We start from the raw sequence: 13586 nt of genomic DNA on the forward strand, positions 1-13586 counted from the left end.
AGAGCAACGTTCAGTAGAACTGCATGGACCCCATGCTGGAAATCTGTGCCTTGAGCCCACTCCAGAACCAGCCCTGTGTCCTCAGAAACGCTACAGGTGCCAAAGCATCAAAACTACACACGGATACTACTTTTTTTTTTTTTTTTTCCTCCTGCTTACAAGCTTAAGGACAAACTTCCCAGGTCATTTTTTTTACCAGGAAAACCCCTGGCCTTGGTTCTCCTCTGGGACCAGCAGTGACACAGGAAGAGTAAAGCAGATGCACTGACAATTGTACTCTTTACTCCTCCTGCATCCTATCCTGCAAACAGTGGGTAAAGCACAAAACTGAGCCCATGAAGCAGCCCAGGAACACAGATTTTTCTTATTGCCCTTCTGCAAATGGAAATAGTGGGCATGATGCCTGCCTCATGTCACTGAGATCCCAACACATCCTTAGTCCCCAGGATCTGTTGGCTGAATGAGGAGACAAAGCAGACCAAAAGCTGAAATAATGCCAAAACCAGGGCAGCAGGAAGATCTACAGAATTACATACAGATACAGGGAAATGACATCTCGAAATATATTAGGGCACATCTGGAGCTGAGCTAATTTACCACAGCTGCAGGTCTGGCCCACAGAGACTAAATTCAAAAGTGAACAAACAAATAATTCAATTTTCATGGAAAGGAAGTTTTTTTGCCAGCTTTGTCAATAAAACATTCCAGCAGCAGCACTCCCCCAGGCTTCTCTGACAGGCAGACCAAGAGGAATTTCCCCTTCCCAACAGGTGTGGCACCAAAGCATTCCCAGATGTATTTTATTAGAAGAAGAGGAGGGGTGCATCACAAGTTAAGAGAGAAAAAAATAATAGCTTGAAGTGCATCCTTCCTTCAGATCTCTTTCATGTTGGTGCTTAAGAAAAGAGACAAGATTGCAGCCCAGAAACTCTTCACGTAAGTGCAATTTTAAGGCACTTTGTTACTTCCAGGTCTGTATCAGGTTAGTCTTTGTCATGCACATCTGAGCTGGCTTTTTGAAAGCTCAAATTGCATCTGCCCAAGCAGCCTCTGATGCCAGCTGTGGTGCTGAGAGGATTACTGCAGATCAGGTCACCTCAGCACCACGGTGTCCTGCACCAGCAGGCAGAGAAGTCACACAGGAGAAAATATCATCACAGAGAACCTCAGCTCAGCAGGAAAGCTGAGATCTGGCTCAGCAAAGCTGTCCCTGGATCACAAAATCAGGGAAAACAGGGACAGAAGGGACCTTAAAGCTCATCAAGACCATTGTCCTGCCCAAGGCAGAATCAGCTACGTGTGGCTCATCACCTTTTAAGCCTACAAGAAACTCAGGGAGATTTAACTCTCCAAAACCCTCTTGATTTATTGCTGTCTCCCAGATAAGCTGAGCAGCACTCCAAGAGATGCTGCAGCAGTCTCTGCTGACTCCAAGAGCTGCTGCTGGCCTTACAGGGGTGTTTGGGACTTAATAACCAAGCACCTTCTCACTTTTCATCTTCAAAGCACCTCACAGCCATTAACTAATTAGCAATAATAATTACAAGGCTTCTCTTCTGTATTTATTTGCTTTTTCCTAGGTACTGACCTTAGAAACTCTGGTCACTTTACTGGCTGCTATGGCATTGCCATAAGTGTTAACAGTGAACCCACAAACCACTTCATTTAGGGTTTTAGGAGACCAAAGAGAGCATGAAGAGGGACTGACTTCTCCAAGTGATGGAGTTTCAGTCTTTGCTTTCAGAGTGAGGGATTTGCTGTGCCAGTGCCCTCAGTTTCAAACACATTTGCTCAGAAGCTGTAAAGGAGTGAACAGATAAGAGGGTCCTCCACAACTTGACCTCTTGAAGCTGCTGCAGGTGTTTTGACCAAGCAAAGGGGACAAACAGATCACCCCAGGAGCAGGGCTGCCACCATGTCCCTCCAGCTGCTCCAAACCTCAGAGCAGGGTGGACCAGCCCTAGTTGTTTTCCTGGGCCACCACACAGTAACAGTGGCAGGACACTGGGGCCACTCTAAGCAAGGCTCAGGAGAAAAAAAACCAAAAAACCCACAACCAACCTGAAGATCAACCCACCCTTCAAAGGGACTAAAAATCACAGAAAAAAAGGTGCAGGGAAGTGAAGGGACTGCCCTGAAGTCCTGCAGTAGCTAAGTAGCAGAGCAAGGATTTGAAGCAAAGGATTCCAAAGCCCAGCTCAGCCTGTATTTGACAGACTAATGCTCTATCCAAGTGACAGTGTCTTGGACAATTCCCTCTGAGCCTGGAAGTATTTTTCATCATAATGTAACATTATTTGCCATCTGGCTCCACAATTGGCCATTGCTGTAATGTAATCCAGCTCTGCCCTGGGCTGTCACGGAGTTTGGACAGCCCTTGGCTTGACACAAATCCAGACAGTGATATGTGTCGTTCTGGAGTGCAGGACCATGACTCTTCCCACTCACTCAGGCAATATTTTGATTTTATAATCATCCTTCAGCCTGGAGGTTGGCAGATGGGGGTTTCTGTTCTAGTATTGCTTTATCAGCAAGGTCAGATTTCAAAAATAGATGAGGAAAATGACTGTAAGAAGATTAATTTGCAATGCCTGCCATCACCAGGGTAATTCAAGCAGAGGCTTCAGTGAGCAACCGAGGGGCCCTGAGAGCCAGGGCAGGCAGTGCTCCCACGGCCATGTGTTGAAGATGAAGGTGGAAGGTTTTCCCAGATTTATTCCAAGTGGGAACCAGGTCACCAGCACGAGGTTAAGTAGATGTATGTCATTCAGATAATGGAATCTGAGTCTTCTGCATTTGAGATGTAAATGAGTTTGAACAGACTGGTGACTGCAGCTCCAGGGAGGGGATGAAACTGATATTTTTCAATTAGAGTTTGCACAGGGACTGATCATTTGAACCAGTGAGACAGATTCAGCCAAAAGACCACTGGCTTATCTGAACACTGCACTTGGTCCAGCGGATTCAGGTGGTGGCTTTTGTTGTCCTGATAAATATCAGGGTAATAAAAGGCTGCAGCAGGTGTCCAAACTGGTTGGCAATTACTGTAGAGCAGGAGTGGGTCACTATCTCAGCATCTGGTAAAGACCAACTGAACCTTCAGTGCCCATGGGCAGAATTTAGCCCCCAGTTCAGAGTCTTGCTGCACAGACATAAACTTAGAATGTGACAAAAATCACAAGCTCGGTCATGAATAGAGCAGTGAACCCTCATTAGACACAGCAACAACACTAGAATTTACTGCCATAGAGATACGAGCCTGAAATCCTGATGAAAACTCAGATCAAGAGTGATGATAGTCAGATGAGCATTAACTGTGTTAAGCAAATCTTTAGGCTGTAAACTCAGATTAAAGCAGATTTAAAAAAATAAGCACACACAGGAACTGTCATGTTTAACTCTTTAGAGCCAGAGCAAGAAGTGAAAGCAGACATGGTTTGTTCAAACCACATGTAACCTCCAGAGGTTAAAGGCAGAGGATAACAAAATCATTTCACCTGAAGATCTGAGAATTGAGATACCAACACACTTGTTCCCTCAAACTAATTCAGTAAGAAGTTGTATTAGCCAAAGACACCGTCCAAAAATGCACACACTGTTATTGAATAGCCTCGAGACAGCCACAAGATTGAATATAATTACCAGTGATTACCGAAAGGTGATTTTAAAAAAACTGAAAGAAGGGTGCAATTAGTCAGAGGGAAAGAAAGGACCCAAGACGTTCAAACCGAGGCAGGCAATTAGCTGGGTGTGGACCCAGCACAAGTGAACTAAGCAGTGCCAGCACCCTGTGCCCTTATCCAGCACCGAGGTGACTTCCCACCCGGGATGCAGAGTCCCTGCTGTGTGTCCTGGCAGCCAGAGAGAAGGGCTGGCAGGTCCCAGCAGTGCAGAAAGCTCAGCAGCTTTTCAGTGTTTAAGGCTGTTTTTGACAGGCCGGGGAGGGCAGTGGGTGTTGGCCACAACCTGTTACACCACACAAGCTGTGCAGGAGGAACTGGGTCAGGCAGATCCTGTCACTCGCCCTGTCGGAGTGGCTGTGCCGGGTAATTAATTACGGCACAGAGACAAACACTGGCAGCGCATGGATAACCTCCAGCTTTAAGCTGCCTGTCCCAATTACCACCACTCACACCTACGTCTCAGTCCTAGTGGTGTCACCTGCTGTTCTCGCTGCCCTGCAATGCACTGGAGGCACCATCCCACTCCCTGCAGCATCAGGTGTGCCAAGCTCTGCTGAGCATCCTACCTGGGACTCGGTTCCCAAGGAGCTGAGAAAAAGCACAGCAGAGCAAGTGTGTGTCTCCAGCACCTCAGGGAGGTAAAGCAGAGCATAAAAGCAGCAGAATAGGAGCTGCTGTAGGTGCAAATGGAAATCTGCTTCTCCTCACCTTCCTCAGAGGAGCACTTGAGATTTCCACTCGTGCTGCATCTCCCCCGGGGGACCTGCAGCCTGGGTGGCTCAGGAGGCCTCCCAGCTGCTCCACAGCATTCAGATGGTCCATGATGTCTTTGTTTTCACACATGAGACCCCACAGCCCTTCATACCGAGCACAGCCTGAGACCAAACACAGCTCAGTGTGTGCAGAGGCTGACCCAGCTCTTCCCTGGCCAGACCTGCTGCTTCCCACCTCAGGGGCTTAGGCCAACCCAGCTCAAAAATAAAAGCTGTTAGCGCCTCATGGAGTCAGGAACAGCTTCAGGTTTCCCTGTTACACCCTTTATTTTGCTGTCTCTGCCAGGCACTCTCATCCATTTCCCTTTGCTTTTTGTGCCTCAGCCAACACTTAGATGAAACTCCAGGGACAGGAGCAGCAGAGACTCTCCTGCACAGTGCAACAGGAACGTGTTTACTGCTGCTTTTTTTCTCATTAATGCAAGAGTTGGAGCAAAGAATGGGGGAAAGGCATAAAGACTTCCCTGGTTTGCAAGCCAGGGTACTTAGCAAGTGTCATTAGCCTTGACATATAATCACAGCCTTTCACTTTCCTACCCCACCATCACAGTGAGATACCCAACACACACAACAACAGAACTGGCTGAGCTGTCACAGCAGCTTTGCTCTGTGGCCAGGACATCAAAGGTGCCGGTCTCTTCATGGCAATTAACCCAGTCGTTAGTCCCAGGAGGAGGTGACTACATCGAGAGACAAAACTCTGGCTGCAACAATCAACTGAATCTTCATATGCAATGGGCCAGCCCAGCTGGGACACAACCTGCACTTCCCCAAGAGCCTCACAGGTGCCTGGGGCACCATCACCCTTTACAGCAGGACTTGGATCGACCTCAGCACTCTCAGAAGAGGCCCTGGACTGTCCCCACACCATGGCCAGGCCCCTCCCCAAAGCCACCAGCACAGCCCCATGTGAGGTCTCTGGGGGTAATGAGTGGGGGTCCCATGGAGATCTGCCAAACTACATCAGCCTGGGTCCTGCCTCCCCCTCCTGTCACCTTTTGTTCACAGGCACAACCTCCTCATCTGCTGAGATGTTGCTATGAAGGCTGGGCTGTGGAGGTGGCTGCCATGGCAGAATCCACAGGAGAGAACTGCCCTGGAGGAGCCAAAGGCCAACTGGTCCTGCTGAACCTCAACCTGGGCTTTACATGTGCTGCCTTTGGGAGCAGAGCAGCCAATTCAAGCAATGGACAGAGGGTATTTAATAGCCTTGGCTGGGATCAGGCTGCGCAGTGTTACAAGGCTACATGGGAACATTCCCCTCTCCCTGGAGGTGGGGGAGAATTAGGAAATATCCATTATAAAACTTTCGAGAGCTCTCTGATATATGACCACTTTGCTCCCATGAGCTGGGAGCCAGCCAGACTTTATGCTCACACCAGGGGTCTGTTTCAGCAGCTCTTCTTGGTAAGCACTGGTCTGCAGGCTGCCAAGTGCTCACAAGCATTGCTGTTCATGGAGCTATCACAGACTCCTCTAAAAACTTACATTTCCTTTAACTTTTCCTTTTTTTCTTTTTTTTTAAAGCAATTCTTACAAGTCCTTGAAACAAATGGGAATTTAAATAAACCCCCCAACACCCAGAGATGCAGAGGAAAAGGGGAACACAGCCAACCTGACCAAGATCTTCGTTTACAGAACATATTTTAAGGCCTGGCAAAGATTCAACCGTATGGAGGTTAGCCCTAATGCATAATAAACTTGACAGTGCTTTGCTAGCCAAGTAGGGTGTTATTTTTCCAAACTTGGCTGTTTCAAAAGAAGAAAAGACTAATTTATCTTTCCAAATTTATCATCAGCATGTGCGTGACCAGTTCTGACCCTCCTCCCCTGAAAGCATCCCAGCTCTGGTCATGGGCTGTGCAATAACACACTGAACACGTTGCAGAGCTCCCTGTGCAAACACATCCATTCTGAGATGCCCATTTCACCTGGAACCAAGCACCAGGCTCCCACTCTCCTGAATTCCAGCTGTACAGTAGATTTCAGACAGCTATAAATCTTAACTTCTAGAAGTCAATGATGGGAGAAGAGGCTTTTAAACTGAAGTTGTCTCCACTTTGAAGGTTTTCAGGCAGTGATACTCAAAGCCTTGGAAAAGAGAGGTGTGTAAGAAAATGAGAGCCCAGACACACACAAAGCACTTCCAGCTTTTGCTTGTATCCTCCCAAAATACAAGCAGATAAATGAGTTTTTAACCAAGTCACTGGAACACACCTCCACAGACATGGATATATAATTATCCCCAGCTCCCACCTCCTGCTCGGTGGTCCAAGCTGTTCCTGGCAATGGAGGTGACTTCTCCAAGCTCCAAGAGTGTGGATGCTGGAGAGCAGGAGCCAGGCAGCTGCTGGGACCACACAGGACTGAGAGGGCCTGAGGACTGCAGCACCAGACCAGGGGGAAAATGGGCAGCTTGACATGAAAGGAGGGCAGGCTGAGAGCTCTGGCAGCATTTGTTGTCTCAGCTGAATGCCAAGGTTTGTGCAGTGAGGGGGCACCGGGTGCTCTGCAAGTTCAACAGCAAGTGTTGTGTTCTGTTCACATGCAAAGAAGGCCTCACAAAAGTAAAAATGAAGTCTCTGCCCTCTTGTGCCTCAAAGGGGTCTCCTCCAGCTCCCCAGATGCTCACAGGCAGAGGAGACTGCACAGAGAACAGCACAGGTCACAGAGGATGCACAAACCTGGCACGTGCCAGCAAAGGCCCCAGGGGCACAAAGGAGCTTTGACTGCAGAGAGGAGCACAGAGGTGCAGGAGTGGGTGGGGAGTAGAAAGAAATAAATTTTTGGCAGCTGAGATTTTATTGTCTATCTTGTCCCTTCCTTGCCAAAATGTCTACAGAGGTTGCAAAATGCACAAGCCCCAGATTCCTCCAAGTCCTGGCAGGGTAAAGCAGTTCCTGATTTGCAGAGAGGAGCAGAGAGATTTGCAAGAAGGAATGTGGGGTTGAAAGGTGAGGAAGAGAAATTGTGGCTATGCACTGCAGAACACCAAGCAAGCCTTCACTCTTTTCACAGCTGTCATGCAGGTTTTGATTTCATTATTTATTATTCATAATCATATTTTGCAATATATTATGTAACTAAGAATATAGTAATTTGCTTTAGTATTTACCCTAAATTTTTATTTATCTGGCACAACATGGTCAGCACACACTGCCCAGCAGCTCCAGCCTGACCCCAGAGGCGCTGAACTTCCTTAGGGAGATTCCATTCTCTTTGCTTAGATACGGCCACTTACAGGATTTCACACACACACATCTCAAAGAATACTGTAAATACATTTCTGATGCAGCCTCTGAACCTTGTAAGCCAAGGATAAATCCCCTCCACAGGAAGGGCTGGCACAGAGCTTTGCCATTGTGCTGTGTGGCTCTCCTGGTGTGTCCCAGGTGCCAGCAGAAGCACTGGCATGCCCATGGCACATGCAGGGCAGCATCAGCCTCTCCCCCCTCTGCTCAGGAAAACATCAGTGTCCTCTAAAGCCATGGGAGCACAGGTACCCACACACTGCTGTGCTGTCAACACATGCCAGGGCTCAGGAATGTCACAAGAGCACTCCAGCACTCAGGCATTTGCACCACCCTGGATTTGGGTTTCCCTTATGGGGAAAAGCTACAGTGAAAACTTTGGAAACACCTTTGTGAAAGCAAAAAGAACACGACTGACTTTTAAGGAATCTTATCCACACAGGTGTTAGCACAGCCCAGGTATTGCAGCATCTATCCCAAACCACATTCCTGGCCCACACAGAGCAGATGCTTCATGCAGAGATCCAGGTTAGGATACTGCCCTGGCATCCTTGGGCACTGGGGAGCCCTCCTGAGCACATGGGCTGGGTGTGGGTTCCTGCTTTTGGGCACACTGGGGTTTTCTCACTCCAAGAATGAGGAGAGGAAAGGGGGAAAGGGGGAAAGGGGGAAAGGGGGAAAGGGGGAAAGGGGGAAAGGGGGAAAGGGGGAAAGGGGGAAAGGGGGAAAGGGGGAAAGGGGGAAAGGGGGAAAGGGGGAAAGGGGGAAAGGGGGAAAGGGGGAAAGGGGGAAAGGGGGAAAGGGGGAAAGGGGGAAAGGGGGAAAGGGGGAAACATCAAAAACAAAAGGCCAAGCTGAGGCAGGTCTAACCTCCTGGAGCTGGATTAACGACTGAGAAATGCCAGGGAACATTCCTCGCTGTCATCAGTGAGCATCAGCCACTTGCCTCATGGAGCTGGGGATCTGCTCCTGTTCAGACACTGCTCACCCCGTGGCTCCTTCCCTGCCCCAAAGAGGAGCCAGGGAGAGGACAGGCTGTGGGAGCACATCTGAGGGGGATGCACATCTTTATGCATCCCCCTGTCCATGTCCCAAGGGCTTAGAGATGAGGGCTGGCCACACCTGCCCTTCATGACTCCTTGAAACCTGGAGACTGACCTGAGGTTTGTCACACAGAACAGGATATTTTTACAAGAGGTAATTGGAAGGTTAAAAGCTACTTGAGAGTAGATGAACTGGCTCCTGCTGAAGGAGCCACAGGCCTGAGCTGGGCTGTGAAACTGCCAGCACAGAGAAGGCTGCAAGCCTTGAAGCTTTCCCTGAGTGCTGAATCACCTGGTGCTGCCCAGAGATCCCTCTCTCAGGAGGAAGTGATGCTCCTCATCCTCATCCCTCTGCTGCCCACAGAAACTGGACACAGCAGAGACCTCCTGCTTCTGGCAGTTTTGCCTGCAGGAACAAGGATGCCACAATTTGGGCTGCTACAATTAGAGAAGACCTTGCAAGCCATAGGGAAATAAAAGAGTCAGCCTGCCTTCAAACTTCTTTTTTTATGCTTCTCTTCTCCTTTGCTTTCTGATATGCTTTATACATAAACACATATACTTGCACCCAAATGTGTTAATATTGACTAGGGTTTGTTCCTATAGCAGTGGCATTTTTCACATTCCATCCCAAAACCAGACCCCATTTTCCAGTTCTAAAATTATTTGTGCTACCTGTCTTGTTAAACTGCTCTAGTTAAGGAAAAGTTTAGGAATGGCTACAAGCTGCCAAGACCCTTCATTTTAAGTGACAGATATGTCAAATGAAGATTTGCTTTTTAATAACCATAACCAATGAGGCCCCAAGTTCTTCAAGCATCTTTCAAACTTCAGTGTGTTGTAAAAATGCACCAATTTCCTTTGCTCTTCCAGAAAGCAATTCCTGTACAAAGCACAGTTATAGCTCTGCCATTAAGCACTTTCAGGTTTCTATATTCTTTCATAAAACAGTGAATACTGGATGCTGAATAAGAATCCTCCAATATCTGTAGCATATTAAAGGTAAAAAAACTTTGGCTGGCTACACTGAGCTCCACCACCAGTTAGTGATACAGGATTGTTTCCCAAGGAAAGGCTGTAAGAACCAAGTGACCCTCTCAGACTGATTGAACTCTGAGTGGAAACAAAAGGCACCAGAGTTTGACATTAACTGGAAAATCCCAGAAGCATCAGAGTAAAGTTCACTGAAGTGCAGCTGCGTGTAGGGGCATGGAAAAATTGGCTGTCACACCACTCTTATTCCAGACCAAGATGTACCTGAACAATCAACCTTGTTCTTTTAAGATTCTGAATATCAGGATGTAGTCATACTGATTAAAAGCATGCATTTTAACGATCTGAATATTTTAATAAAGCAGTGGAAGCTTTTCAGCCAGAAACTAAATACAGCAAGTATTCCAACAGCTGGTTGTGATTGCTACTTTATAGGATTTGCTCTTACTAATTACTATCTCACTGAATAAAGGCAGGAAATAAAGGAATTAGGGACCAAATCCACAACATAGGGCCTTCCTCACAGGCCTTTTCTTCTTGAGACAAGTTTGATTCAAGGTCAGTAAAGAGATGTTTGCCTTGAGTGTTTGCTATGCAGAGTGTAGGAGGATATGCCACTGAGCAGAGCCTACCTGGGAAGTTACAACACAGATTTTAAGTCATTTAAAAGCTTTTGAGTATTTAAGGCTCTTTGCAGAGCACTGAGCACACAGCAGGGCTGTGGAAGCAGGACTAAGAAACCATCATCAGCTTTATCCATTTGCATGAACATCAGCATTCAAGGCAAGGAGAGAGCACGCTGAGATCTTAATACTTCAATTAGTTCTAGAAACGAGACACAGCTACTACAAAGTTCTCAGGACTGAAGCTCCAAGTCTTACCTGGTGTACACAGGATTTGGCATTTAGAAAAAACAGCTCTACTGTAGTTTTGTCCTTGAGAAAGGAAATGCTTTCAATGTAAAACCTGAAAATTAAAAAAAAGAACAAAAAACATGAGTTACTCTCTTGAATAGGTTTAATCTTCCTCCCAAGTCATTTTATTTCCTCAATGTTTTGTTCTCTAGCAATAAAATAGCACAGAGGAACTATGAGCTACTGCACTTAATTTCCTGCCTTTTAGGAGGGAACAAGCAGAAATCACAGCCTGAGAGTACACAGGGAACAGGGACTCCTGGTTCAATAGATCCTGGATATCTGATCACTTTTCAAATTAGATGAAAACCCTGTGGAATGCTACAGGAGTGAAGCCCATCCCTCCTCTGCAGGTAAAGTCACAGCAGTGGAAAAAGCAACTCCAAACATGTTGCAGGGGGGGAAGCCAGTCCAACACTCTGCTGGGGGACAGGGGTTGCGGACAGGTCCCTGCAGGACCACCTTCCTTCCAGGAGAGCAGAAACATTAATAAATGCCGTGAACTTTGCCCCAGGTCCAGATACTCCCACAAAATGCCAGGCAGAACACACAACTTTTCCACAGCCAAGCAAAGACCTGGCCCACCACTGCCTCAGCCCTGCAGATCACCCCAGGGCTTCCCAAAGTCCTTGACAGCAGGAGAGCTGGATGACCCAAACAGGACAATCAGAACCAGGCCAACCTCTCCCACAGCCCCATTCTGCTCTTGAGGCTCCTGACAGCCTCAAGCTCCATCCCATGATGATCACCTTGGCAGGGGATGATTTGCAGGACATTTGAGCAAGTCCCCAGCAGCAGCACAGAGCAGTAAAGCTGGGACCTGCCACACGTGTCAGGAAGGGTTGCAGTGTTTATGCTGTGACTTCAGGAAAGTGATAGATTAAATAGCAGCTGCTTTGATATTTCACATTCCTACAGCGTGTTCCACCAAATTAATTTTAAGGCTCTCTCCAGAACGCCTCTGCAGATGATTTACCCATTTCACAGGCATGCAGCCTGGCCAAGGGGCAGCCCAGCAGCCTGCCCCAGACATTGGAAAAGCTGTTAGACATTTTCATGACTCACCTTTCCCCATGAACTCTATGATCCACAGGTATTTCCACCCTCTCTTGATCTCACCTGATATCTATTTTTTTCCAACAGCTTTGCTTAACTTTATTTCAAATACCCTCAAGTGTTTCTCTTCAGAAATGCAGAGCAGAGGGCAGGACCCACACTCTTCATCTCTTTCCAACCTGATGCCAGACCAGCCCTTCACTGAGTGGACCTTCTTCAGCCTGCTAAAATCTTCACTGCACCTAAACATGATTTTCCTCAGCTAATGACCTCATTTGCATGTCCAGTTTCTTTCAGCCAGGGTCAGGTGTGTTCCTCAGAAGCAGAACAGTTCTGGTTCTGAAGAGAGGCAGCTCCCAGCCACTCCTGGTACAAAACAGGGAGCTGTAGGATCTATGGATTTTGAGTGAGGGCACAGAGGGGCACTGCCCCTAATCCCAGCTGTCTCTCTGTGCTCCAAGCTGTACCTTCTTATCACCCCAGTACTGATGGGGAACACTGAACCACAGAGATAAGGATGTTCAGGGCATGGCAGGTTCATTTGGGAACACCATAAAGGGCACATTCTGCTTCTGCTTACGATGCTGTCAGCATTCTTGAAACTAAAACGGCACTTCTGAAAGTCCTCAATCTGCATCACAGAGCCCTTCAGCTCTGAGTGTGCCATCCAAAAACCTCTGTGGCTGGATTGAATTTATGCCAGCTGGCAGTAATTAAAATCTCAAAGGATCATCACATGTTTCCTTATTGAACAGCAAAAGTTCAGGGATGATAAGTGATGAAAAAACATCAGGAATCTGGAGATTCCTCAGTTTCCAGTAATGGAACTGAAAACTGCAGGTTTTGAAATGGCTTTTCTGCTGGAATATCTATTTTCATGGATCAGGAAGTTTCTGTAGTGCTAATTATTTCTGTATCTTCCTCCTCCTGCTCTGCATCTCACTGCCCAATTCCTTGGTTACCTGTTTTGGATCTCATGTGACCCCAGAGTAGTCAGGCTTAAAATTCCCTCCTAGAGCTGATCTTTCCAAGGCCACTCCTCACACACTGACTCTGGCCCAAGTCTCTGCACACCCTGTCCTGCTGAGGCCCATCTTGCAACAGAGAGGGCCAAAATGAGCACCATGAGCAAACAGCATAAACTCCAACCAAAAGAATGCTCAAGTTACAGGATTGCCTTGGGCTTTGGCCTCCCAGATCCTGATCAAACATTGGGAATACAGTGAAGAGCTCATCATCCCTTTATAAATGGAGCTTTTTCTTTCTGCTAAGTGTGGAAGAGGAGCTCTGGACACCATCACACATCAGCATGTATTCAGCCAGAACAAAGTGCCACTTGTTTGTCCCATTCCCTTGCTGACCAAGGGGGGACATGGGGGGACACTGGTGCCAACAGACCCAGCTACACAAGAGGCTCTGCCTTGGAAGTGCTACAAATAATTAAGCACACAAGGCATAAATTTACCCAGATCTGAAAAGCAAACGAGGTCAGTCTGCTCTCACGTTCCCTCACAGACTGCAAGGAAAACAAAAACTCCAACAATATTAAGAATATGATGCTGGATCTTTTCTGCCAGCACAGCTCTGTTTCATAGGACATGAGTTTTTTTTCAGGCTTTTACCCAGCAGAACTTTGCCAGCAACAGCCCTAAAGTAATGCAATTACATTGGCCAAAATCATCATTTTGCCAGGGATTTTATTCTTTCCTGGGGACTGGTTAAGCTGTGAGCAAAAGAGCTATCAGCAATCCTTTAAATGTATGACAACCCTTAAGTAAACATAAGGAAAAAAGTAAATAAAATTGTTTGAATAAACTGTATTGCAATTTTAGCACACTCAAAGACAAGTCAGGTAAAGAAGATATTTAAGATA

General features: G+C 47.1%; 1 protein-coding gene across 7 annotated transcripts in view; it reads right to left on the reverse strand.

Moving 5' to 3' along the window:
* The window catches only part of FRMD4B (FERM domain containing 4B), a 91731-nt gene that overhangs the window by 42386 nt on the left and 35759 nt on the right, over positions 1–13586 (reverse strand). For 5 of the 7 annotated variants that reach the window (XM_083869759.1, XM_083869758.1, XM_083869757.1 and 2 more), the window contains one exon: positions 10625–10709. In XM_083869759.1, coding sequence (XP_083725885.1) covers positions 10625–10709 — 85 coding nt within the window. Of the gene's footprint in view, positions 1–10624; positions 10710–11339; positions 11386–11406; positions 11490–13586 lie in introns of those variants that run through there. The other 2 variants (XM_083869762.1, XM_083869760.1) reach the window with 2 other exon arrangements.

The sequence above is a fragment of the Zosterops lateralis genome (assembly GCF_965231275.1).
Source record: "Zosterops lateralis genome assembly, chromosome: 11".
Taxonomy (NCBI): Eukaryota; Metazoa; Chordata; class Aves; order Passeriformes; family Zosteropidae; genus Zosterops; species Zosterops lateralis.